Source organism: Lepeophtheirus salmonis, chromosome 2 (genome assembly GCF_016086655.4).
Source record: "Lepeophtheirus salmonis chromosome 2, UVic_Lsal_1.4, whole genome shotgun sequence".
NCBI classification, from domain to species: Eukaryota; Metazoa; Arthropoda; class Copepoda; order Siphonostomatoida; family Caligidae; genus Lepeophtheirus; species Lepeophtheirus salmonis.
The window spans coordinates 29,908,801-29,936,787 of record NC_052132.2 but is presented as its reverse complement, the minus strand read 5'-3'; the positions used below and the strand labels follow the sequence as shown (position 1 = coordinate 29,936,787).

Genomic DNA, 27,987 nt, shown 5'->3' with positions numbered 1-27,987 from the left:
AAAGTTAATATATATATATTTCAATATTGTCAATTTAAATAGATATATCACAGATAATGATTACATAGGTATTAATATTAATAATTAGAATATTTTAAACTTACAACATTGAAATTTTTTTTAATTAATTCAGGGAAGTAAAAATAGTGATCAAGGAAATTATTAACTTAAAATATTTAATAGAAATCCTAAATATTACGTAAATTTAATCGGAGGGTATACTTGGAACATTAAAAAGGGATAAAATAAAATTTGACTCTTAAAGAATATTAAAATATTATCTAAAAAATTATATGGAATAGTGGAATAAATTTCCTTGTTAATAAATTTTGTGGCATTTGTAAATAAAATAAGCAATTCAGGAATTCACATCTACTGTATAAATAGAAATCAAAAAAATGTAATTCTTTCAGCTGAACAAACAGTTCAACAATATACCAGGAGAGAGGGGCTAATTGTCACACGAGGCAAGTTGGTGCTCTTTTATTTTCTAAGCTTCTAGAGGGAGTAGCCACATATTTGTGGCGAATTAGCTAGTTATTTATGGGTAGAAAGTATGGGCACATAATCCTGAATTGTGACTCATTTTCTGAATGTAAACCCCTGTCGTGTTTTTATTTATGTTTATTAATCTTTTTGCATTCCTAATCATGTATATTTTATTTAAAATTTTTTATAAAATAAGTCAATTGATTTAATAGTAAGTGATATACAAACATTTTAAGTCAAAGAATAGCTAGAGAGAAATTGGTACACATTAGTTAACGACACGTAGTTTTATTTAGTAAGCTACGTGTCCTTATCTAAACTATGGAAGGAACAAAAATCAAACAAAACACATACGAAGCCAATAAGACTTTTAAGAAAAGTGTATAATTCCTGTAATCTTCAATACCAATTTATGACATCACTTTATTTATGTTAAATTTAATACGTTAATATTTGATCAATTATCCATATACTGATTACTTTTTTTTCAACTATGCTGATAAATATTTTTTATTAATAGAGAAAGTTGCCTCAGAAATTTTTTGATAAAATTAAAAGTAACTATGACTAAACATGGGTTGGATCCACATTTTTTAAGATCCGTGTCGGTTTGGATATTTGGACCTGGATATTTGGATAAATTTTGGGTACTCAAACTTTGGGATCAACTTTGAGATTACATTTAGACTGATTTCTGATGCCGTTAACAAAAATAACGCAATGTTATTTCATTTATAACATAATTATTAGACATTAATAGAACTATTGCTATAATAACAATGGCCAAGTCATTACTTTTATTGTATCTTGCAACCTCTCATCTATAAAAAATACATAGAAAAAGCCTGAAAATAAGTTGGTAGTTCGACGATTCTTCCAACTATATAATTATTATTGAATAATAGTTAATAACTGTTCACCGCTTATTGAGAACTAATTGATATCCGGCCATTCAATTTTAAGAACACTGATTAGACGAAAAGATAAGAAAACTTTTACTCCAGATAACCAAATACAGTGTGCTTTTTTGGGTTTGTGATCACGGCCGTACCTCACTAACACAATATATACAGGACATTTTATTATCAACTATCGAGTTTTCTCTTAATCATTGTTTTTAAGGTTGATTGGTTCAATTACAATTACCTACTTTTAAACTGTGAACAATTCTCTACAATAAAACTATTGTTGAGAAGAATTGGATAACTACCAACTGAGGTTTCAGACATTCTCCTATTTATTATCGGGAGTAAAGTTGCATGATACAAAAACAATAATTACGTATGAGATAACACTCTCTAGAATAACAATTTAATAAATTTATTTATGTAGATGTCGCTCCAATCACTAATTAAAATAAATAAAGTGTACGTTCTATATAAATGGAACTTTTTTTATAACTAAGATTAAGTATAAAGTAATAGTACAATCTTTAAAAGATCTGGATAATCATTAGCATCTTTTTATGACCCAAAAAAATTTGGGCACCCGAAACCATTTTGGGTCTTGGATCATTTGAAATAATATAAGCTTACTTATACCATAGCGGAGGGCTTTGCATCTGGATCCAAGACTGGCCCAATCTATAACCATAATATGAAATTGATATCAAAAATTGAAATAATTATCGGAACTTTGGCTCAAAAAACTCATATTTTAATTCCACTTCTACAAGTTGAGCAATATGCCAAAAGTGTGACTACTAGCCCCGCTCTCTCTTCCATATTTTTATGAGAGATATATGTTGGTATATCTTTAATAATTAATTAACGAAATCTAATAAACATCTATTAAGGAATAATGATAAAGAATATTCAACTTGAAAAGAAAACTTTGGAGTGTTTAATTGGATTAAGTAGTACTATATAACTGAGCTGATATATCAATATTTTATCTTAATTATTACATAATTGACATGTACTATGTATGTATATTATTTAGGAAAAAGGAAAAGGAGGTTTGCTCGTTATGTATCACATGGTTTGTCGAAAAATTAAGAGGACCCCCCCTCCCCCATTTCTTCGTTTGAAATTAATGAAAATGAAGTATTACTAATTTTTTTATAGATGAGAAAAGGATTGATACCCAAGCCGGTAAGCGTAAATTTGTACTAAAATACATATTACTGGGAATGTGTCTTTTGTAGGGCGTGAGGAGAAGGTTGGGGGCAAGACTTATAGTAGGTTCTACTGGTGAGACTGAGTCCAAGACCAATTTTTTTTTTTTTTACAGTTACGTTTAAAGGATGTTTTGAATGTAATTTTGGATCAGACCCCAGTTTGAAACTCTTGATCGAAATTTCTTTTTTCAAAAAAAGTGTAATGCAAAAGCTATTTTTTTCTTTTTAATAATAAAAAAGCCCTATATATATATATTTTTTTTTTTTGCTTCATCGATTGAGACCCAGTTTTGTATGCAAAGCGACTCCAAAACCAGTCCGAATCAAAATTGAGCAAATTTGTTGGGGTTTAAAAAAAGTTACGGTTCAAACACGACTTAAAATTTATTTACCAAAGCTCAAAACTAGTAGATTCGAATGAAGCCCTTTGTTGACATCAGTTCCCTGTTATTCAATTTTAGGGTAAAAAAAAGGCATATTACTGCAACTGGGGCTTTGAAAGTGGCATTAATATAGATCAAATTTTATAATAATATATAATGAATCATTTGACACAATTTCAAAAAGAACAATCGTTTTCCCGGTTCTCATTGTAAAAGTTGTATTTTTAATGACAAAATTCCAATCCTTACGTAAGAATCAGAAAGCAAAGAATACTATATAGTGATCTCTCTCTCTCTTCAGATATGTCGTTTCTCTATGTTACCATATTTTTACGACATTCTCTCAGGCGAGGTTTTTACGTTGTCGTATGAGTAATTTCAATGTTCGAGCTTGAGGACGTTGTTTCACAGGGAGGGAGAGCAATGTACAAAGGGAGTCCTGACCCATTGGCATTACTTTCTTGATGAGTCGAAACTTGAGATTCACGAAGAGAAGCAGATCGAGCCTGTGATATCAAAAGTGCTTCGGCATAAGAAGGAGGAGGCGTCTCTGGTCTAGAGGCTTTAAAATTTCTATTTAATATCCTTTCTGTATGAGTTATCGTATCTGGAATAGAAAATGTGTAACTAACTATGTGAATCATTTATATAATTTTATTTTACTTTCAGAGACACTGTTGACCTCTTGCCCATTTGTATTGCTTTCTCCTTCATTTTCAGTACTATTTACAGGTACAACTGATGTAACAGGTGGACCATATTGGCTATAAGGTGGAGGAATATCATCGCCATGTGGTATTATATACCTCAAAACTCCATTACGTCTTGCATTCCTAAAATATCTTTTACAATTTTGAGAAAACGCAATACAAAAAGTTAGCATAAGATATATTCATCGCCCTTCCAAAAAAAAAAAAACAACAAGAGATATGTACCTAATAGGTAGGATTAGTCATTTACCAGGAAATTATTCTGTGGTTAAATCGATATATTTTGGGTTGAGATAGTTTTTAATACAAAAATACTGTGAAATTTGAATTTAATATTTTTATGCAAATAACTCCAAAAATTGATGCCATCAGACTCAATGTATTGCAGGGATTGTAAATTGGTGCAATGTGTTAAAATCAAGGAATTGGAAAAAGATTTATTCTGGATAAACCACAAAATTTTAAGATCTTCGTAGAATCACAAATAACTAATTCATTTACAATTTAAAAATAAAATATGCAATATCTACAATTTTGTAATTTTTTGTATCAATAATTATCCTTCTAAATCCTTTCAATGAAAATTAATTTAAAAACAAACAAAAAAAAAAGAAAAAAAATCGCAAGGTAGTTAAATACGAAGTTTTGGTGTATTCAAGAATCTGATAAGATTTTCATAGCTGTTAACACAAAACTTTAGATGTGTATAATCATTATGCAACAAAAATAAAACTTTTTTAATTCATACAACTTATTGTATTTCTTTTTAGAAAAATGATTTTATTTTATTGCAGAGTGTATTAAATAAAATTTTAGAACATAGGGATACTAAACTTTCTTGGCCATATTTTATGGTAAGTATTTATTTTTGTTTTTAAAAAAAACGACATGGTTTTATAATTGTTTCTCGAATAAAAGTCAAGCTAATCAAACGCTTTTGTTTTTTATTTATCTTAGTAAAAAAATACACGTAATTGCAAGTTTGGGTACATTTCAGTTCAAATTTTTGACTCTAGCACGCTTACAAACAAAAAAATAGACGGAAAAATACAATTTATTGTACAACAACTACCCTTAAAGATAGTTATAAAAATCTATTAAATAATTTGTATATAAATTTTACAAAATTTAAAATTTTAATAAAAAAATTTTCATGTGGACAAAATTAAACATTAAGTACCAGTTTTTTCTAAAAAGTGTTGAATTTCAAAACTTTAGAGTATTTGAACTATCTTTAAATATTTTTTTTTAAATAGTAAAAAAATTGCCAATGGTATTTGTAGACCCATTTTTTTTTTTTTTTGATATACAAAATAAAAGTGCATTTCTTGGTTTCTTACTTATACGTGCTTGATTTCATTTGTTATGGACGTCATTTTTTCCTGTACCATAAATCGTTGATACACATAACCTCCCAAACAAAAAACCTTATAAAAACATTGAGGGAGTTCCATAGAGAAAGAAATATATAGAGGTGATAAGGTATGCCAAAGATTGTTCCATTGCATTATACTATTTATTACCTTTGGGATGCTTAAGGAATAATATTTTTTCGAAACAGCCATGAATTTAAAATTGTAATTTTTTTCCTATTAACATATTATATACTGGTAGACCAAACACCACAGTTGCACTAAATTTTACAAGATCATAATTTTTATTCTATGTCTGCCTAACTAATCCCAATGACCAAGTAAAAATTATTCTTACCTCAATACTTTTCTTTATCTACGAAACTCAAAATGTTTTATGAGATTTGTTGATAAAAGTCAAGTGGACTTAATAAAATGTGAGATCGACACAGGTTTTTTTTTAAACTGAAAAATCAAATGACCATTTGAATTGACTCAAGACTATTCTGAATTGAATCTTCAATGTCTATTCTACTAATATTTTAGTGAATTATTAAAAATCTTATAACCCGAAAGTAATATACGTGAGATCTGCCTTAGTACCTACAAACATAGGTACATACCTTAATATATAATCAATTACCTGAAACATGATGCTCGATGAACAATAAGCAGCGTTACTAGAACACATATCAAAAATAGGACGAGCATAGCATCTTCAACAAACTTTATGTACTCTGGATGAAAGGGTGGGTGAATACGATTGCGTCTTCCCACGAAAAAGTGGTCATAGATATGCGAACTTCGAAGATCACCTCCAATCCCCATGACACTCGTGGAGTCAGAATTGAAAACAAATGTGCAGACTTTATCTTTCTGATACTTTGATTCCCGGAAACTAAGGTATTGGGGTCCACTGTGGCAAATGAGATTTGGAGGGCAATCTGATGAGTCCACACATTCTCTTATTTCTGACAAAAAAATAAATGAATTAAATCGAGTAAGACATCATTAAATTAAAGTATTATGGAAATTTTTGGTGAATTTATGAGCATCTCATATACTTTAATCAGAAAATGGAAATAAAATGCAAAGAATATGTTATAAGAAAATAATAAATAATTAAATATGCTGTCTAAAAGACTCATTTAATGTTCCACTTCAAATATAAAAAATATTGTCTCTAAATATGACGGTGGGTATCAAAGTCAGGTATACTTAAGGATATTGTAAATTTAAAATAAATAGTATTGTCAATCAAATCTTGGGTATATTTATAGGAAAATTTGAAAAATGACCCCGCAAGTAATAAGCATTTTGTGTTCTCATCGACATATTCGGTCACCACAATTCAAACAATATTTCCATCCCTACATATTGGCAATAAAAAAGTGTTTGTTTATAAATTTACATCATATTTGGTTGACAGCTATCAACTTTTCTGCTTCTTTTTCCTTTATCAATTTTCTAAACGTTGACTATTTGGTTTTGAATTTACTCTCGTTAAGATCTGTGAGCAATTTTCAAAAAATATTTTCCTGTTTCTGTTGAAGGAAAGGTTGCGGTATATTATAAAGTTGATGACGTGATCTATATATAAATTTATATACGTATTGAAAATACTACTTAATGACAATGGGATACAATATTAGAATAAAAATTAAAAAAATTGACGAAGAAGTATAGTTATTCATGGATAAGATAAATAAATTGAAAACTATTTACTTATATTTAAACAGGCTATTTTATCATTTTTGGCGGGAAAAAATCCATCCTTACAAGTACATATTCCAGTCAAGAGAGAAGAGTTTCTATGGCAACGACGATTCGAGCCAAGGCAATCCTCATTGTTTAAGCAATTTGTAATTCCTGTAACGAAATAAATATACAAATATTAATACTGTCTTTCCGTATTTGTTTACATAAATAAATTGCAAATATTTTCAAATTAATTTAAAGTTATATAAGGAACCAAATTAACCCTAACATTAAAATAGAAATTTTCTCAATATAATACTTGATTTGCACTTAGTAGTTGTTGCATATGACCCCTACTGTGTGTCCCCGCGAATCGTGAATGAATATCCATAATCTTAACTTTATCAAGAATCTCAAAAAGTACAAGTAGTAAGATACTGAGAATTGATATATATATATATGTGTAAACAGTTAAATTTCAAAGTGGCCACACTTGGCCTCCACCATATTCTCAATCCTAGGCCTGAAGAACTTTCAGATCTTTTTAACATATTCATCGGACAAGTCAGCCCACTCATTATCCAAGGCAGGCTCTAGGGCATCCACATTCACATGGGAAGTTGCACAACCCTTCCTCTCGATAGCGACCCAGATCCCATAGTCTAGAGAGTTGCAGTCTAGGGAAGACGGAGGACAGATATTCACCAAGTCGTTTTCACACACCTTTTGAATTTTTCTCAAGGTTCTTATTGTCGTACTTCATCCTTTAAATTTTGAGTATGAGACCCTTGGAGAATGGAACGATGCAGGAGATCTTGTAATAACTCATTCTCATGTCTAAAAGTGATTTCATATGATTTCTTTTCGTCACCACCTCAGTTTTCCTTGGTCTGATGAAGATATTATTCTTTTTAAGAAATCTTTTTTTTCTATTACTCTACCTGTCAATGTTACAGAAAAAATTTGTAAATATTTTATTAAATTAATAAAACCTTTCCAATGTGACATTCACGATTACCAGAGCTACGCTGTACCATCTATTAGCATCCATGAACAGTTGTATATAAATCTAAAATCTAAAATAGTAGTTGGAAAATACAATATTTGGTTTTTTAGATTGTAGAGATGGGATAGAGAGATCATATGATAGACTGATAACTTAAGTAAGATACACAAATAAATTATAATATTTGTGACTTTGGAGTGGGTCAACATATATTTTTTCTCTATTTTTAGCCAGAGACTGTCCCACAAAACAAAAATGGTTTCCCTATAAATTAGCTAATGGTTCCTTATTAACAAATAATAAGACCTTCAACCCACAATAGAAATAATGTCTCTTTTGTAAAATTGAAGTAGAGTCCTCTCGCCATCTATTCTATAGTTGGCCTAGGGTGGTCCCCTCAGTAAGGCATCAGAAATTGTAGTGGACAGCACTTTTGGTGTGATGATCTCGTAGAGCGTCTGCCTCAAAATGATGAACCCGGCAGAAGATGAAAATAGTAAGTTGGAGTGCATTATAACAGACTTCCTACTACTATCAAATAGAGCACTAGGCGTCCCGTACAAACATTAATATGATGACTCTCCTTTAAAGCACTTTGCTCTTTAATGTGGTTCACCAATAGTTCTTTCTTATTTATTTTTAATATTTTACTTAAAAGTTTAAAAAGTGTTTCCACGTTTAATTTAATTAGAATTGTTTATTTTTTACCTGATAGTTATTAAGTAATTTTAATGGTTTTGTATGTATCAAGTTAAAATTGTAGATAAATAAATGGTAGTTAATAAAAAAATAAAGTAACTTTCATAATATAAATTCTTTTTATTTTCCTCCTTCATAATAGATACATTAAATATGGGATAATATATTTACCGGGTGGAAACTTGAAACTTACACATTTAAAAAAAAAGGAAAATAGCCTGTCATTCATTATGACACATATAATTAAAATCTTCATTAATATTTCTCTGATACAAAGCCAATGTTCCATTCATCTGTTCTATTTGGCCGCCATTGGGCTAACAGATGGCGACAATCCCCTTGCAAAATGAGTTGCAAGTGTTGCGAATGAAGTTGGGGTAAATAACAGCCCGCTCCCCGTCATGGTGATACATGACTAGTTATCCAATTACAAACAGTTTTAATTTACTCACAGAGAACCTCTCAAATCAATATTATACAAGTGTCTAAGTTTCAAGTTTCCACCCAGTGTTATCTTTTTTTTAAATTCATATATGAATAGAGGTATTTTGTGCACCTACCTACCTACATATTCCATACATTTATTATCCATGTATTTATGCGTGAAAAATATGTCCTTAATTAATGACAAGGAATTTATATCATCCATTATATAAAATGATAGTAAAGTATGTCGGATACTTTACTATGATAAATGTGACTTTTTCTAAAAATTTATTAAAAAGGGGTGTGCATTTTCATTCAAGAGAAAAACTCTGTAATTTCTACACGTAGGCAGTTTATCATGAATACGATATATCCGTATTTTTGATACTTTTTTAGCTAAAAATAAGAAAGGGAAAGATCACATTAATAAAAGCAGCTGTAGGCTTTTTTAAGGTACTGTGTGTGGGGGGGGATAACTCAGAACAGTACTTATATTTGGAACAACATTACTCCATACTACAAGGGATCATCTCAGAACCAGAACTAAGAGAATATTTATGAAAATGAATAACATGAAATAGAGTCAACCCCCCCTGATTTAAACCGCTTTATAGTGTGTGTAAATTTAATTAAGACAATTTTGTATGACTTTTTTAGATTAGAAGTTTGATGAGAAGCAATTCAAATATTTTATCAATAAACATAGTTTAGCTTTTATTGCTCAGTGTTAATACCAATACTAAAATGTGCTAAATTTATAAGGAATTAAGCCTATCATATTCAACTGTACATCGAATATCTTCTGTGAGGAGAGCACCTGTCTATACTGCTAAAATCTCCTAGAAATTTTTGTGCAAATCTTATTGATAGAAGCAATTTTACCCTCCCTCTAAACCAGGTATCTTCACTTTGAAACCACTTGAAACACCTAATTTAGGGCAGAGGACCTGATATTAAACATAACACTAGTTTTTTGTTCTTTGTAGGATATGTTAAAATATCAAGTGTCCAGTAATAAATGTTTAAGAGATATCTACAAAAAAGTTTTGTTTATCTCATGTAAGTAGTAATAAGTTTTTTGATTAATAAAAATTGAGTAAATTTGTCTCATTTTTAGGACTTTCTTGCATTCCTTTCAATTGCTCTTGGTCTACATGTAGAGTTGGACTAAGCAATTATTTGTCTCAGAGGTTCACATGAAAAAAAAATATATATATTTTTAGAGGGCCGGGCAAAAGACCCGACTATGTCTTTTAAAACAACTTTGATTTCTTCATTATCAAAACCAGTATGATATAGTATTTTTTGATAAGCAAATAAAACTTGGTAGAAATATTTATTCAAGAAACATTACATTTTTTGTTAAGGGTATTATTATAGATGACTATAGTTAAAAATACTAGAGTAAATACTCTACTTTATACTGTAATTTATAGAATATTATCAGAAAGGGATAATAAATTCTGATTCCTATCTCAGATGTTATCATATGTTAAAGTACTTTCCTTTTATTTTGACTACATTACGTGAAGTTCAATAGCCTCATTACCATAGAACAAAACAACAATAAACTGTGTACTAAATCATTAATTCCTGAGGTTGATATACAGCAAAAATATATTTGTGTATGTATATAATGAAACAAAATCAAAAATTAACTTTATCACAGTGAAAAGTAATTCGTTCATTTGAATCTCAAAACTCTGTAGCTATAAAAGGAAATGAAACCAAAGAAATTATATAAAAATAATAATGATTATATTTGATTATACTCCTAAACTTAAGATATCTGGGATTTTTTTTTTTCATATTCTTTTTGTTTGTGCGTAGAGCTAGAAGCCAGCCACTTTATAAATCTCCCTTTGTCTTTTATTTTTCTTTCCATAGCACCATCATATCCTTATCATAGCCTTTCTTTCTTTCTCCAGAGCTTCCTTCTTCTCCTTTTTCAATTGAGAGAAGAGCTTTCTTTGTTTACATGTCTTATTATTATTGTTATTGCTGTGCCATTTCATTAATCCCTCTTGTGTCACAAAATACTAGGAGCTAACATACTACACTCCTTCCCCCACTTGGCTTGGCATGATACTTTTATTATTAATTTAGGAAATTTTATAAAATAAAATAATACCCCATTAACCCCTCCCCCCATACTTGCCTGCAAATCCTCACACGAGTACTTTTCTGGGATTTTAGCTAATATTAAAAGGTATAACTTTATTTCACTTATTATTAGCTATATTCATAGAGCAAAGTTGATTTGTATGTTTGAATTTTTGAACAAAAGGAAGACATTTTGTATCTCAGACATAAAATATAGCCAATGTAGATCTTACAGACGTTTAGTATGTAGCATCGACGTATATACAAGGTGCACTATATAGAGTGCTCCCTAATGTATATCATATTTACGCTTTTAATCTAAGAAAAAAAAGCAATATTGTGTATTATTGAAATATGTGAGGCGTTTTGTATACATGCGTCGAGCATGTATACAGGGAACACTGTTTCTGTTAGTGAGCACTCTAGAGAATAAAGTACTTCTTGGCTCCTCAAATCAAAATCAAACAAATATCGTCAACCTCTTATTATTATTTTTTCATACCTTAGGAGAAAATTCATGTGAACTGATTTAAGTATTGAGTAGTTGTGTGTGAGTGTGCTCACTAATGATTTGTGGAGAAGTTATGTTCTATATTGTGAAAGGAAAATTTGTCTTTTAGCCAGCCTTAATTAATCTGGGCAATGCCGGTCCATGCTGGGTACTACAAGTAGTGATTTTATAAGTTTGGATGGGGAAATTGTCAAAATCCTCGGAGGGATAAATTTTGTTAAAAAAATACATGTTAGTAATTAGCCAATATTCTTACAGATAAGGAAATGAACTCATTTGGTGTGTATAAGTTAACTCTTCCTCTTAACTTGTACACCAATGGGATCCTCGTAGACTTAAAAATCACTCCATTATCTAAGTAATAATGCTTTTAATTAGAATTCTTCTGTATTGTGAAAATTCCAACGGATTAGACTGCTGGGATTACAATAGGGTTTAAAGTTATATCCATCAGTAAAATTGTTGTCTCTCAACACGGCATAAACTCGTTAACACCAGAATTCCCCATGTATTTTTTTTTGTAAGCTGTCGATTCCCTCGTCTCACTTGATATGTCATTGCTATTTCATAATTTATTATTTTTGATACATAAACGAAGTAATTAATTATATTATACTTATGATCCGTTTACAAAAGGACATGAATACAACTTCTTGTTAATCCCTAGTGGTTGATGTATATTTGTATATATGGGTCTTTTTATTATTTCTATGAAGAAATTTTGGTTATCGTATACAAATAGAAATGTATAGCTACGCTTATAATAAAATATTAATAAATTATAATATAGTATCAAATAAAATTATATGTAGGATTTTAATGTTATGAAATATAAATCCATGTAATTCATGTTCCAAACGATGGAGAATAATATGACAATTATAGTTTGGTAATAGTTAAGAGATAAATAGGAGTTGGTATGATTGACTAACTACCGCATGATTTTGGGGAATTTTTTCAATTTCTATTAGGAGGAAAGGTTGTGTGATACAATGAAGGTAATGACGCGTCAAAGTTACCAAAATTTACTTCTTTTCCACGAACTCAAAAATTTCGATAATTTCTAGATCTATATACATCAGTACAAGCTAAGGACTACCCGGCGCGTTGCTAAAATAAGAAGGGAGAGGAAAATTACATTGGAAAGGGTCAAATTAATTGAGAAAATTTAAAAAAAAACATTCAGAAAATACTTTTATATCCTTCTTTATACTACTTGTTTGTTGTTGTCGGAAAAGATCCTGATAATTCAAAATTATTATTCTCATGGATTCTTTACATTATATCAATCTGGTTAGGTATTGTAAAATTTGCCCCCCAAAAAAAAAATGTATATATATATATATATATAAATAACTCTAATTTTTGCTTCTTGTAACTTTGTAGTATTATTATGAAAATAAAAGAAATAATGAATTGTAAACTTCAAAAAACATACCAAAATATATATACATCTCAAAAATTGTCAAGATGATAATTTCATTTTTTATTTACTTCAAAAAATTCCGGAATCGAAGTTCACAAAGAAAATTGCAAAAAACTTTTTTTGTACTAACTTTGAAAAAACTAGTTAACATCATTAATTAAAATTATTAAAGAAACACAACCCTACCATTATTTTTTTCGTACTGGCAAAAACAAAAAGTTAAAAAAAGAATAATGTTGTCAAAAAAAAAAACCCCGATATTGCAAAAATAATGTAAAAAAAGGTTCAGAAATTAAAAATACTCCATTTAAACTATTGTGTCGACAATTATTTGTGCATCGTTTTGTGGCACTTTTTCTTAAAGCACTGAAAATTGACGTTTGATGAAAAAATGGGGGAAAAAAGAGAAAAAAGGAAAAATTATTCGAAAAATCACAGATACTTTAGTTAAAAATCAATTTTAATTTGGCAAATATATATGCAAACGAATCTCCGAACAAATTTCTACGAACTTTATTACATTTACTAATTCCATAATTCATTGGAAGTTCATTTTTTTGCATCTGAAATAAACGAAATTGCAAATTTCCCCGATTTCTTTATTAGCCCATAACTTTTTTGATTTTGAATAAATTTTGAAAACATCAGGATTTGTATAGTTGTTTTTTGAAATGCCAATCACTTTTTGATAAATAACTCAACACCCTAGCTAGTCTCCTTGAGCTGCAAAAAAAGGTTTTTGTGGATAGTATAAGCCCCCCATATTTAAATTTGCTAAAAATCCTTACCCCCATCTTAGTATGTCTAAGCCCAAAAGAGGGACCCGTGCAAAATTTCAGCCTCCTAGGCTCAACGGTGTGGGCACGTATTAAGGACATGTACACACAAAATCTCTCATTTATAAATATACAGATGACTGAAGAAATTAAATAGTGTTTACTCTTATTTTATATGGTGAATGAATTTATAATCTAAAATAGTACTTGGTGAAATAAATTTAATTACTATTATGCAAAAAGTTATACTTAATACGGAATATCACATCTTTCACTTCTTTTTTATTTCCTTTGTGTCCATGGTTATCGTTAAGGTAGATAAATAATTAAAAGCAAGATAATAACTAATTATAGAAGTTATTAAAAATTCAGAAACTGATGAAGTACCACCCACAAAAAAGGAACACTTAAAGTATATTATAAATTTAGAATATGATATGAAACATTCCAAAAAAGAGAAAAAGGCTAATTTACAAAATTTTACGAATACACAATAATCAAAGGTAGTTCATTTAACGAATAAAATCCTTGCAAATATGTACAAAATAATAAATAAAATTGTTAAATACCCTCATGAACCATCAGATTATATGAAAATATGTCGAAAAGTACTTATTTATCGATAATTACATATAAATAGAGGTATTTAAAATTTAAATTACTCCGTATTCCTACAATGAGCAAGTGAATAAAACCCCATAGGGAAATCAACAGCAGGTGTCTAAGAATCGACCAAAAGGTTGTAATTTACAATGTGCATATCTAAAAAAAATGAGTTAGATTAATAAAACGTTAATTACACCCGTCAATATTGTTGTCACCATACCATTATTTTCTGACGGAATTCGGTTACAAAATTAGTATCAATATTTTGATAAAATTATCAAAAACTTTTTCAATTTTATTGATTATTTGTACATATTTGCAAAGATCTTATCAATATTTTTTTCAATTTCAGACATTTTAAAATTACGTCATCAGAGGACCAATATTTATATGATATAATGACACTTATAATACTGGTTTATATATTAGTTTTCTAATGGTATCGTTTAAAACGTGTCAGTTCCCCATATCCAGGTATTAAATAAATATGAAATGTGAAGATCTCGAATTGTTTTTGTTTTTTGTAATTGCTGTCTGAAAGATTATTCATTAGTATTGCTTTATTTTTGAAGAGAGAATAATCAGTATAAAATCATTTCTATTGCAGGAAAGACAAAGAGTCGTTCTGAAGATGTGTTGCAGAGTTATATGTGAATTACTGGGAGAGAATTGGGGATCGATATTGCTGAAATTCATCTCTATATCATGGCTAGATACGGAGTAGAGTTTGTGTTTATTTGTTTTTATCTCATAGCTGCTCACAGCTATGAGATAAAAACAAATAAACACCGTCATTTTATATTATTTACACCCCTGCCAATATCACTGCACTAGTGGTGTATCGAGCAACACAACTGGCCGACAAAACTTCAATTTTCGTGAAACTTATGTGTCCTTTATTGATTTTCTTTTTTTTAATTATCAATAAACACGAAAATGACTGTAATAAGTCAAAATTTTGGATTTAATGGCCTATAACGTTTATTTTTTTATTTTTTACAATTTGTTTTTACATCATCTACTTAATTTAGTGTTATTTTTCGTCTTGAAGGAACTAAATAAAAAACATAAAATATAATTTGTAGATACATGTTTTCCGAATTGATAAACTAATATATTTGTTTATTTAGTTATATTTTTCTGAAAATACATTTTAAGTAAAAAAAAAAAAGAAAAGAAAGATAATCTACTCTTTTTTTTTATAGTCTAAAAAAATTATCATTTTTGGTTAGAATAATAACTATCATACCGTTCTGTAAATTGAAACCCATAAGTGTATTTTTTTTAAGAGCACTTTATAAGAATAAATATTTTAAAAAATATTCATTTTTTGATACACATTAAATTATGACAGCTTTGAATGAAATGTTGTTCTCTTTAAGGTACAAAAAATGGAAATGCATGGTCATAAAGGTATTTTTACGAGTTTTGATGTAAATGAACTATGCATTGTTTTTTTCTTCCTTTTTTGAGTAACTAAAACAGTGGTTCCCCATCCTGGGGTTTAGATCCCAAATCAGTTTGCAAAACTCATTCATTGATTTTGAGACAAATGTGAATATTATATAAAGCATGCTGCAAACATATTAAGACAGTTATATCAGTTCTAAATATTACACTAAATATAATATCTCCGTATGTCACTCAACACAACGACTGAGACAGTATTGAACATTTTTGGCTTTTGTTTTGTTTTGTTCACGCTACTGCTGTTGTTCATACAAGCAGTATTGCAAAATTAGTAACTTTGACCACCATTAACATGGTATTCTTACATAATATAGCCATAGCATCTACCCTATTTTGAACACTCAGTGCCTATATTTTTTGTAAGAATACCGTGTCAATGGTGATCAAGGTAGTTGGGCGTAAAGTCAAAGTGGTTTGAATAGAGGATGCTTTTGACCTCAAATGCAACAACAATTATGTATGGCGAGTGGTAAAAGTTTACCTATTAACCTTAAACATCACGGCGATTAGATAATGAATAATTTACAGAGCATATACATACTTTACAAACTATAATCATAATGACAATGTGTGGCAGTTTGTTGTAGAAAAAGAAATGACTGTATATATAAGATATTTTAAGAATTGGCGTTGTTTCTTGATCGAGTGTTCTAAAATGGGTCTCTATATTTGAAAGGTGGTCAATCACTGAACTAAGGACTATTTTTTTCAGAGTAGAACAGTTTTGAAATAAATAAATAAAAAGGAATTGAATTAAACAATCGTGTAATGAATGTGTTCTAGAGTTAAAATTTGTGTTTGTTGTGGATCTATATTTGATATTTTTAGAATGATATTCAATGATAAATTTATTTTTATTCCTATGAAAACAATTCCCTCTTTCGCTTCATAACAACTTTATCAGTAGAAACAAAAAGAAAACGGCTTTTATTTAGTTGAATAATGTATTCATATACTAAAGTTATTAAATTATCTAGTAGTATAGCTGTAGTTGTAAAAAATATGATATTGGACGAGCAGGATACCTTTGAAGTTGCAATATTAACAGTGTTTTATTAGTATTTTACAAAGCCGTTATATGTTATCTCTCTCAGAACAAAAGAAATAAGGATAGGTATGAATATATCACTAGTGCACGATAAACAAAGAGTAACACTGAGGTTTTGCTGGTAAGTATAAGTACTTGTAGGAGGGGAAGTAGAATTGAGGATTGACTTTACGGTAATTTCTACCTATATCATTGCTAGATAAGGAATGGGAAATATGTTTGTTTCTTTCACTTCATAGCTACTCACAGCTGATCCTATAAAACGTAATGACAGCTAAGATGCTTTACTCCCGAAAAATCTTCAATTCGTAAGAGTAACCATGTTTATTTTCAGTTTATTTTCTAACATAGCGGAGGATAATATGTTTTACAAAAATAAGTATAGCAACGTATTGATTATTTCACATTTTTTTAATTATGTTATTTATTTAAAAGTTAGTTAGAATTTTTTTTAGGGGAATGCATTTATTATGCATAGATATGAGCAAGTTTGGTGCATTACATGCATAATTGAATTGTTTGATTATAGAACACAAGGAGGTAGACATCATAGACAAAGAAAAATGTAAGAAACTACTAAAAGGGTTATGTTCAACTTCAAGGTATAAGGCCACGTTTGTTGTTGATCAATATATACATATATAAATCATGAGTACCAAATGCATACATGGGGGGAGGGCACACACACAGTATTAAGAACTTGAGTACAACCTGTGTACAATGTACATTGTCCATACAATAAAACATTAGAAATAGAAATTAGTCAAATAATGGAAGATTTTTACACAACCTCATAACGCTTTTTTAATAAATATTATAGAAGAAAAGTTAAACACTACTTATCAAGTAAGTTTTGTTTTTACCTAGTTTCAATTTCTAGTTATTAGTATGTATATTAGATTTTGCACTGATTTCAAACAGAATCATGGATTTACAAAATTAACTTTCCTTATTTATATTTTTTATTATTTATGGATTGCTAAACATAAGTATATTTCATATTGTTAGAAAGCACAAATAATAAGGAGGAGGCCAATTATTGCTAAGGATAATGTTCAAAAGACAAACATAGGTAGGTACTTATGACTAAATGTACGTATAATCTCATATATATAAGTTATAAGTATACAAAAAAGACTTGAATATACTTATGTGCAATCTTCATAGATTAAATCAATATTATCATTACCTAATCATGTAATTATATAATTCAATATTATTAAATATGTTGATTAAAATATCAATCAAACTGCAAAACATTGTTAGACATATATAAGTACTCTTATCTAAAAGTTAATTTTCTTGTTGATTAATTAAAGGAATAAACAAGTGAGAGCCCTACTACATAGAATCTATAGAAAAATATTATGTAGAGTATTTAATTTTGCAATCCTTTATGAATAAAATAAGAATAAGGTTTCATGTAACATTGAAAATTGTAGTTGATTTATTTTACTCTATATTTTACAGAATAGACTATTGCATAATATGAGAAAAAATTTATTTAAGACCATGTTAATCTAAGACTACATAATTTGTGGTCTGTCAATAAAATAACAAACCGAATTAATTGAGTGTGGATTACATGATGTATTTTAGACAAATTATTGTCAATTTTTATCTACAAATTATGCAATTTACACTTAATGTAGTCAAATTGATGATCACAATTTAAGAATTAGAAACTGAAAGATTTTTTTAAAAATGCCACGTGGAAGCCAATATAAGAATGGGGGGAGGGGGGGAGAGAATTGCTAAATTAAGAAGTGCCTACACAAAAAAAAATGAACTCAATCTTCTATTAAGAGAAACAGACTTATTGTATAGAGTAAGGTTAAAATTCAACAACATTGAGGACATATTACACTCAAGATACAAAGTGTATAAATTGAGCTTCATATGAGTTTTGAAAAAATAAAAACAGCTACTGCCAATAAATCTAAGTTAAATAAACCACGGGCCCAATGGATTTTATTTTTGAATTTCTATAAATAATATTCAAACCAATTCTTCTTTCTTTTTACAAAAAGGTTATGTCAACTGGATATTTCCTAATTTTGGATCAGACAGATATATTGTTTTTATTTCAAACCCCAACAAAGATCCTAGATATTTAGATAACCTACATCCTTTAACCATGGAAAATGCAATATATACAATTTTCTCATTCGTTCTTGCTAATGGGTTTAGTATAGTTTTAAAAAAAGTAACCCATAACGCCCAGTATGTATTTGTTAAAGGAAAAATAATGGGCATTGGGCACTTTACCATACAAATCCTATAAGAATATGAAAATAATGTATCGCTAATAACAATTAATTTCGTTTAAGCTATTGATACCCCATTTCAAAAATACATAATCCAGAACCTTTACAGGAAGAGTTTTAAAAACTATATTATTCGAATGGTTGGTGTTATCTTATCCAGAACTAGAACTTAGTTCCAATATGGAACACTAAAATGTTTATGTTACAACAAAAGAGGCGTGCGCCAAGGAAACCCTTCTAATGCAATACTTTTTATTTTATACATCAACCTTTCAATACAAAACATCCATCAAAATGAAAAAATCATTGGTTTTAACTCTTCAACTTTTATTTAAAATCCTTATGTTATGCAGATAACTTGGCTTTATTTTTAAGTGGTACTCCAATTTTAACTTTAATATATACTAAAAAAATTTACAAAGATCTTGAGAACATACTCTTTATGTTATTGCCTTGAAATTAATGCAGAAAAAACAAAATGTTAAAGTCCATATAAAGAACTTTTTCAAAAAGAATGGCCCATTTGTAAGACCACTAGAAAAATAAAACTGCTAGGGTAATGGATAGAAGAAAAAATGTTGAGATGAATCAGGATCATATCATTTCTAAATTGATGAATAAAGTATGTTAATTCGTTTACTTTATATATGTGGGATAAGACAATAGCATGGAATACCAATGTTGCATATTTAGTTTTACATATTTTACGTGTAACTCCTTTTCAATCTGATATTTTAACGAAAATGTGTGATATTGAAAATAATTTTTTTTCAATTAACAAAAGAAGAAGTTTATTTACAAAAAGTCTACACAATGCCAAACCATTTGGTGGCCTATCAGTTATCGATTCTTTAGGTCTATGGAGATCATTAAATCTCTATTGGATGGGTAAACTTTGGAGTAATGATTATTTAAGGAGTGTTCATCTCAAGAAGTTTTTTTTTATGAAACAAAGCCAAAATTATGAAAAAGTAATCCCTAATTTGGAGGGTCCAAAATTTTAAAGAAACTCTCCACTTACTCTCCCAGACTTCAGAGATTCTGCGGAGGCTCAAAAGAAATCATCAAGTGTTATTAACTATATTTCAAATGGAAGATGTCGATGAAGAAATCTTTATACCCAATAAAATTTAGACCCCTTGATACGCGTATTTTTGCTGGCACTGCTACTTATCCATATTTTATTTTTTTTAAATAGCTTTACGTCGATAAATAAATATAAATCTATATTTCCAAAGAAAATTGAAGTTTAAAGACGAATTGTGTCAATCAGATTAAAGTTAATTACAATTTCAGTCTCACTTTTGAGAAAGTGTACTCAATCCCCTGCACTAAACCTTTGATTGAATATCTGAAATGAAGATAAATCAAAAGAAACATGCACGGAGTTATCGGGGCCCTTAGTTGTAAACTTCTGACCTAGCAGAAAAATGGTTTACTTATCGTTAATTATCCGATACCCTGGAAGTTGGAACTAAATTTTATAAAAACAATCGTTAAAAATGCCCTTTTTGATGTTTAACCTTTTTAGCGGGACAGACAGTCAAAAAATTAACCCTCCCTTACAAAAAAAAAATAGCATATTTTGTACGCCTAAGGACAAGGAAAGATAAAGCCACAGGAAAAATTTTAAACATTGTAAAGCTGTACAGGAGTGTTTTAAAATAATTATAATATCTAGTATTTTTTCATATCATTATCTTTACTACATGTGGGGGGGGGGTAATGTATTTATTTATTAATCCATTTAAATGTTTCATTTTGTTTGTCCGTTTTTTTTTTTTTTTTTGGTTCTTTTTAATTGTTTAAAATCTGAAATATGTTAATGCTGAGTAAAGGGCAAAATAAAAAAAATGGGGCAACCCTGTTCAGGATGCTGCTGGATTATACATATATATATTTTTTGGAGGGAGGGGGGGGGGCTTGATTTTTTGATGATCGAATGACCTTTTCTTCTGATTTCTCATACAAAATCTTCTATATAGCGTTAATTTTTCAAAAATTCCTTTATTTGAGAAGGCCTATACAGCCCCTCCTGCCCCTTGCAGCTAGAGTATCAGACAATACAAGATGACAAAATATTTTTAAATATTTGTTCGTATTACGCGCGTTCAAAACGTTTTTTATGATCTTATGACAACTTTGCCAAAAAATATGCTTTTTGAAATAAGAATGAGTAGTGGCCCGCCGCATTCAAACATTAAGAGGGCAGCAATAACACCAGATGGACACGGTTTGGAGATCCTTGTCTTAAACTAGAGGTAAATTTTTTGAATATCTTAACTGATAATAACAATTTGAACAATAATTCTATATCGGACTCAAATAAGTCAGACAAATATCGCCCAATATGAATACACCTATATGAAGTAAAAAATAAATTAAGATTGACGCCAAATATAAAATTATAAGACTTTTAGAACTGATGCTAGACGGCCTCGAATTTTTGAGCCCTCGACCTGTAAATTGAGGGGTTTAAATGTTAGGCATTTTTTAGAGTGGAAATGATTTTGAGGTATACTCTTTTCTCTCATGCAATGCTAAACAGGCTTCCAATGAAGGACCCCTAAAGGACTAAAAGAGAGCTAAGATAAGGAGTATATTCCGAACTTTATACATTGGGACGGCTAAGAAGCCAGGGGCGTTAACAGGGACGTTGTGAACATATGGTCCGAGCTAAGGGTGATTAAATTGATTGAATAGTAAATTTATGTTATGATGTTGATTTTTAATTTTTTTTTTTTTAAACTCGGTCAAAAAATAAAGTTACAGCATCGTTTTACTTTTTCTTATCGGCTTACGAACGTTTAGATGAGCCATTCTGTGTATTGCTAAAACATTCAATTTAATGTTGGGCGGACAAACACCCCTCTAAAGTATTTGAATTAAGATTGGAAGGGAAGTATAGTAGGGCTAAATTCTCTAATTGGGAAGAATTGGCTAAGTGTTACCAACTAATTTAGTGGTTTTTTGTTTGTTGGAGAAAAGGTTGCAAGATACAATGAAGGTAGTAAGAATTGTCTGTACAAGTTTCAATTTTGTATTTGTTGCCACTGTCATATAGCAAGTTTTACAAGCTACAATTTGCTAAAATCCTATTACCTTATTTACTTATAGCTTTCATCATTTTAGCTAACAATAACTAACTGATGTGAATTGAATAATTCAATTGATAACTAATTTTATTCAAATAACATTTCTGTATTATTAATTCTAGTTCCTTTTTTATATAAAAATTATCTAATGTCTTCCAAAACATTATCATATCAATCATTCAATGAATATATAATTATTGTATTTTCTTCATCACATATATTCTAAAATTATTAATTTCAATTTTTTGGTTCCGACATATACCCTTAGTTTTTACAATTATGACTTAGACATATATTTTACGAGATAATTTCATAAATATTTCATCACCAACAGTAGATATAAGTAAAACTATCAATAGAAAGGCAAGTAAACATGCAGTAAAAAATGAGGACTTGAACTCCTTCTATAAAAAATTTATTGTGCCGAAAATAATGTCTTGTATTGAAAAATTATCAAACTAAGACATTATTACTGTTTGGAGGGGGGCGTATTATAATGACCCATACTAATTACTAACTGATATATTATGTAGGGATATCAATATAGTCATGATGACAAGGGGGAGGGAAAGACAAGGTTAAAGAGTGGTTGATTGTCTATGGTATATACATACACAGTGTGGGAGGTAATTTTTCCGCGCTGTTTTATTTAATTTTGGAATTATGTGAGAGGCGGAATAACAATAGAATACAACAAACTGACAAAATTAGTTTTTCTTTTCCCCCCTAAAATTTAGATTTTTGAGAATTTTGTTAAACTACCAAATTTTGCATCAAAAGTTTGCCTTAAAAATGGCAGGGAATAAAAATATGTAGGAGTGATAACGGCTTTTGAAATATTCTCCTTTCCGTAAGTACTCTTTTTTCTAAAAAAAAAAAAAAATATCACACGCATGCTGGATGCAATATTGTTATTTATTTCAGCAATGACTTTACAAGACACATCCATCCGTCCAGACAAACTTTGCTTTATTATATATAGATTGCACACTGTTTAAAGATTATTACAGTTCGAAATATTTCCTCACAAATACTGTATATACGATCAATAGATTTCATTGATAAAGCCAAACAAAGTTTTAAGAGTAGATGTCACTCATTCAGAAATGAAAGGATTCAACTACTTAGTCTATTTATAAATAGATTTAAACCATGGGTGTAGCAATTAGTGCGCGTTTAGTAAGTCAAGTTGGATTTTTTAAAGTATGTAATACCTTTTAGATAATCCAAATTGTTATTTCTGAAATTCAGAAAGAGGTACAGTTTCTCACCTTCTGCCGGAGTACCCAGTTTAAAACAAGTATACTCTACTCTTGAAGAGATGGTAAAGAAACGTTACGGAGACGCAGTGTACAGAAAATATTTTTTTCACACAGTAATTGTGAAAATGTAATTATGCATCTAGACTATAATGGCATCTAGCTCCAAGCTTGATGGATGCGTGATAAGTATATACAAAACCATATTGGCATTTTAAACAAAATAAGGTTTAGGTCTAGAATATATTATTGATATTTGTGTTGGTTACTAAATGTTTTTTATTATCGGATTGTAATAAATTGTAACGTGTTTCCATTATTTAAAAATTCCTAAAATAAATCTTGTTAATGAACAAAAAAAAACTTCATTTAGGCTATCATATATACCTATAAGCTATTCTAGAAAGCATATTTTTAGTGTTACCTGAACGAGTATATATTTTTATACGATCTGCATCATAGATGTAGAAGATGAGACTTTTTAGGGGAACAACTTTTATTTTCCCGGAATTGATTAGTAATAGTTCAAAACTAATTTGTCACTAGGATTTACAAAAAAAATTATTTTATGACCTTTTCATATAAAATTTCCCCCAAATAAACCTTATTTCCTACGCACATAATCTGAAGTATGGTTGAAGCTCCTTTGCTCCAAATCCCATATCTATTGTTTATCAATAGGCCTAAGGATATTTAACAGTAAAAAGATTCTTGGGTCATTATGAACATATTTAGATTTACAAAAATAGGGTACATAGACCAATAAGTGTAGTGTTAAAAAGGAATCAATATTTTGAAATTAATAAATATTTATTTTTGTTTCTTTTTTATTGTTTAAAGTCGATTTTCAGCATGAGCTATTTCTCCCAAATATGACCAGAGGTTTCATATATGTATAAAAACTTTACGCTCCGACAAGATGTTAAAAGAGGAGATATTTGGGAGGAAAGAGAACAATTAATCACTCTAACACTTGATCTCTTGAGTATCTGTTTGAGATGGAATGAGAACGCTATTTTCTACTTTTTGTCCTACAAAAAATCAAACGTTTATTAAGTTACAATAAACAAGATCCCATAGTTGGTTTTAGTAAAATAAGTATGAAATATCAATAAGAATTGAGTATTTTTTTTTAATGAGTTTTAATTAATTACGAAACTCTTATATTTAATAAATATTTTACAGAGAGATAAAAAAGTTCAACGTATAGAGTACTCTTTGCTAGTGCTGAAAATCGTGTGTGTTTTGTGCAAGTTAAAGAAAACGAAAATCAACATGATAACACTGAAAATCGAAATTTTTTTTGAAGGAGAATAGATCAGCTACAATCAGCTGTTACAAGGGAGGAAGAGGAGAAGGAAATAAACAAGTCATATACAAGAATTACTTCGATGGCAATCCTCTGAGTTTTATAACGACTTGCAATTATAACTACGCAACAAATCCTCAAATCCGTCTTTTAGGAGCACACATGAATGTTCAATTAGGCTTTGAACATAATTGAATGTAATAAAAAGGGAATGTAACTACTTAGAAGCTAAATAGTAATGACAACAGCTTAAAAAAAGATAATTCATTTTTCAGATAACCAATTACAAAAAACTAAAAAGAAAAAAAAAAAGCGAGGTAAAAAATACCCATGATTTTCATCAGTATTCCTTGCCCTATCTTAGACCTATCACCATGCCAAGCTCTTTGTAATAAACAAGGATGCAGCGTATTTACCTTTGAGCTATTTTCATTTCTTTTCAAGAGTTGACCCTCCTATGATTTAAAGAAACTGACTCTAAATATTATGAACTCAAAAAGGGTATAACTTTGGATTTGCAGTCTTATATTAATGTATATCAATCGTTTAGAATCTGTTTCATTTTATACTTAGTCATTGATCATAAGATTATTAATTCAATGTGTCCATATAATAATTAATAAATCTTCTCTATACAATCATAAACAGTTGAAAAAAATATTTACTGCCCCTTTTGTGAGCCGAGGACTTGATAAAAAAGCTTGACGTGCTCTCCACTCTTCTCTAGCCTATTTTAAAACCATTTTAGATATGTGGAATTAAACAATTATGTGTATACAATATCAGATAGAAAGTATTTAAACATAAACAGCTCTACTCACAACAATGCCCAAATATAAAAAGAAGGGTAACGATATATAAAAAGAAAAGAGTAATTGATGTGCTTATGGAGGTAAGTACCTAATTATTACAAAGAGAACAGCCATTGTAAAAAGACTCATCCATCATACTTAATACTTCCTCTACACCACGTATTATTATGAAATTTGTTCATAGTTTAATTAAGAAGAGTTTCAACAACTGTTGCTGCACGTGATCCCATCCACTACTATTTTTAAATATGTACATACAAATAAGGCAAAGCTAAAAGTGACTAAAAATATATATATAAATTAATAAATTAAATGATTGTTAAAATACAAATTTAAGGGACGTTTATATGATTGTAGTAACGATTAAAATAACTATTTTGTACAATAATTGCTTCATGTTCTAACAAATGCATAAAATTAAATGAACAAAAAAAAGTTGTTATGTACTTTTGCAAAAATAAAATTAAAAAGGAAAATTGACATAATGTAGTACGGAGTTATGTTTGTTTGAAGTACTTATTTCGGTCAATTATAGGCTTTGTATTCAAAGTTTTTAAATGAAATGAATGTTTTGTAAAGTTGAGTGCTTTCATTTAATTAATGATGGTTTATTTGACCCAAATATGGTCCTTTCAGATAAATAAAATCTATCAGCTTTTTATTTTTTTAACTGTGACGATGAACTACGGTAAGTGCAATTTGTGGTGGTGCCCAACGATTAATTAACATAATTTATTGACCGAAATGAATGATAATTTTTTGTAGAAGGAAAGAAATGCAGTCGAAACTCAATTTTGATAAAAATAACTCTTTTTTTGTTCTGTGTTGACTTTACTAGGTGGATACATTTGTTAGACCAGTTCCTGAGGTACTCACTTGATGTGTATTCTAAGTGACTTATTGCGTTTATTCTATAGTTATAGGTACTTTATATTTAAATCCCTATAATAATTAGATTGATATTTACTATAAGAGACATATTTGCAATTAAAAAGAAAAAAATACCATTCATTATGAAAGAAACTGAATAAAACAAAGTAATCTTCACTTGTAATCAAGAGACAAATAAAACCTAGATCAATAAAGTAATAACAAAGATTCATTCTAACTTTTCCCAATATGTGAGTGGTAAATATGTGCAAATAGCAGTTAAATTTGGAAGCATTTTCTGCTATAATCTCTAAAAAGAAATTAAAGTTTCACAATTTCGTTCGTAAACGATTATTCTGAAATTTGGCGGTTTAATACTTGACTGTGTCTTTGATAAGCTTGGAAAATAAACTCTGCCCTTTTTTTTAAATAAACTTTTTAATAAGAGGATAAATTTGTTTTTTTATATGGAACCAAATAGTTTTTTTAATTAATAATGAAAGAATGGGTAATAAGAATTCTAATAGGTCCATATTTTTTATCTTAATAATCCCAGGAGGGCTGTTATAGACCGATATGTTTTATGATGAAAATTCATTAATAACATAGTTTAATTCATCCAAACAGGTTCAAGTATCTCTCATAGTGAATGTATATATTATATTTGTAAGGTCATATCAGGAATAAATAAAGTCTCAAAATTCAAATAAATGTATTAAACTATATTTGGGTATCTCAATTGAAATATAAAGCCCAATATTTATCAAAATATGACTTTATGAAATATTAGAATTTCTTTATATATATATATATTTATTCAAGATTTTTTTGTGTGTAGACGAATATCAGATCTAAGTATACATATAATATATTGTATATCATTCAATATACAATGGGACATAATAAAATAGTATATATATATATAACATACTAAAACTGACCTTTTATTGGATTACAATAAATATCTCCATAAAATATGCTTGCAAAGAGCCATAAGAGAACCTCTGATGTTTTCATTTTATATTGTTAGGACTATCTAGTGTCTTTTATGTAGGAGTATTATTTGTTATTTGTCCCTAGAAAAATATAAAATTATATGTCGTCAAAATGCATCTGGTTGTCAAATTATATATACATATTGTGAGCATTCTATTACAAACATCAAGAACTATTCAAAATATTATTATTAGCATTACCTTAACATTCTAACTTTGAAAGGTGCAAAAAATAAGGAGATTCCATAGATACACCACGACTGTTTGTGAGGGACTCAGAATATTTGTTAATGAGAAGAGAAAGAGAGAGAGAGAGTTGAAGAGAAAAAAAGGATTAGAAAAAGGAAGACCATAGTTGTACGAAAAAAGAGAGCCCCCTCCCGCTCTTCTACTTTTGACGTAGCGACATCTACCGCCTTAGAAAAACATTTTTCATTTCTTTCAACTTCATTTTTCTTCTTTAGTAATATACCAATTTATATTACTACTCTCACAAAAGTATAATTTTTTTTCTGTACCTTCTTCTCAGAGTTTCCTTACTACTTAATACTACAACAA

At 29.1% G+C, this 27,987-nt stretch overlaps 1 protein-coding gene across 2 annotated transcripts; it reads right to left on the bottom strand.

The window, feature by feature from the left end:
- On the bottom strand, nucleotides 1-27,974 carry LOC121113692 (uncharacterized). Of its 2 annotated transcripts, none has more exons than XM_040707536.2 (6): nucleotides 27,631-27,974; nucleotides 27,376-27,510; nucleotides 6,779-6,922; nucleotides 5,697-6,024; nucleotides 3,655-3,833; nucleotides 1-3,598 (listed from the first exon to the last, which is right to left on the bottom strand). In XM_040707536.2, exons 2-6 carry the CDS (start codon nucleotides 27,449-27,451, stop codon nucleotides 3,348-3,350), a joined length of 978 nt encoding a protein of 325 aa, XP_040563470.1. In that variant the 5' UTR covers nucleotides 27,452-27,510; nucleotides 27,631-27,974; the 3' UTR covers nucleotides 1-3,347. The 2 variants fall into 2 exon arrangements, with proteins under 2 accessions (XP_040563470.1, XP_040563471.1); XM_040707537.2 differs by having other exon boundaries at nucleotides 3,655-3,824.
- Nucleotides 27,975-27,987: the final 13 nt, after the last annotated feature.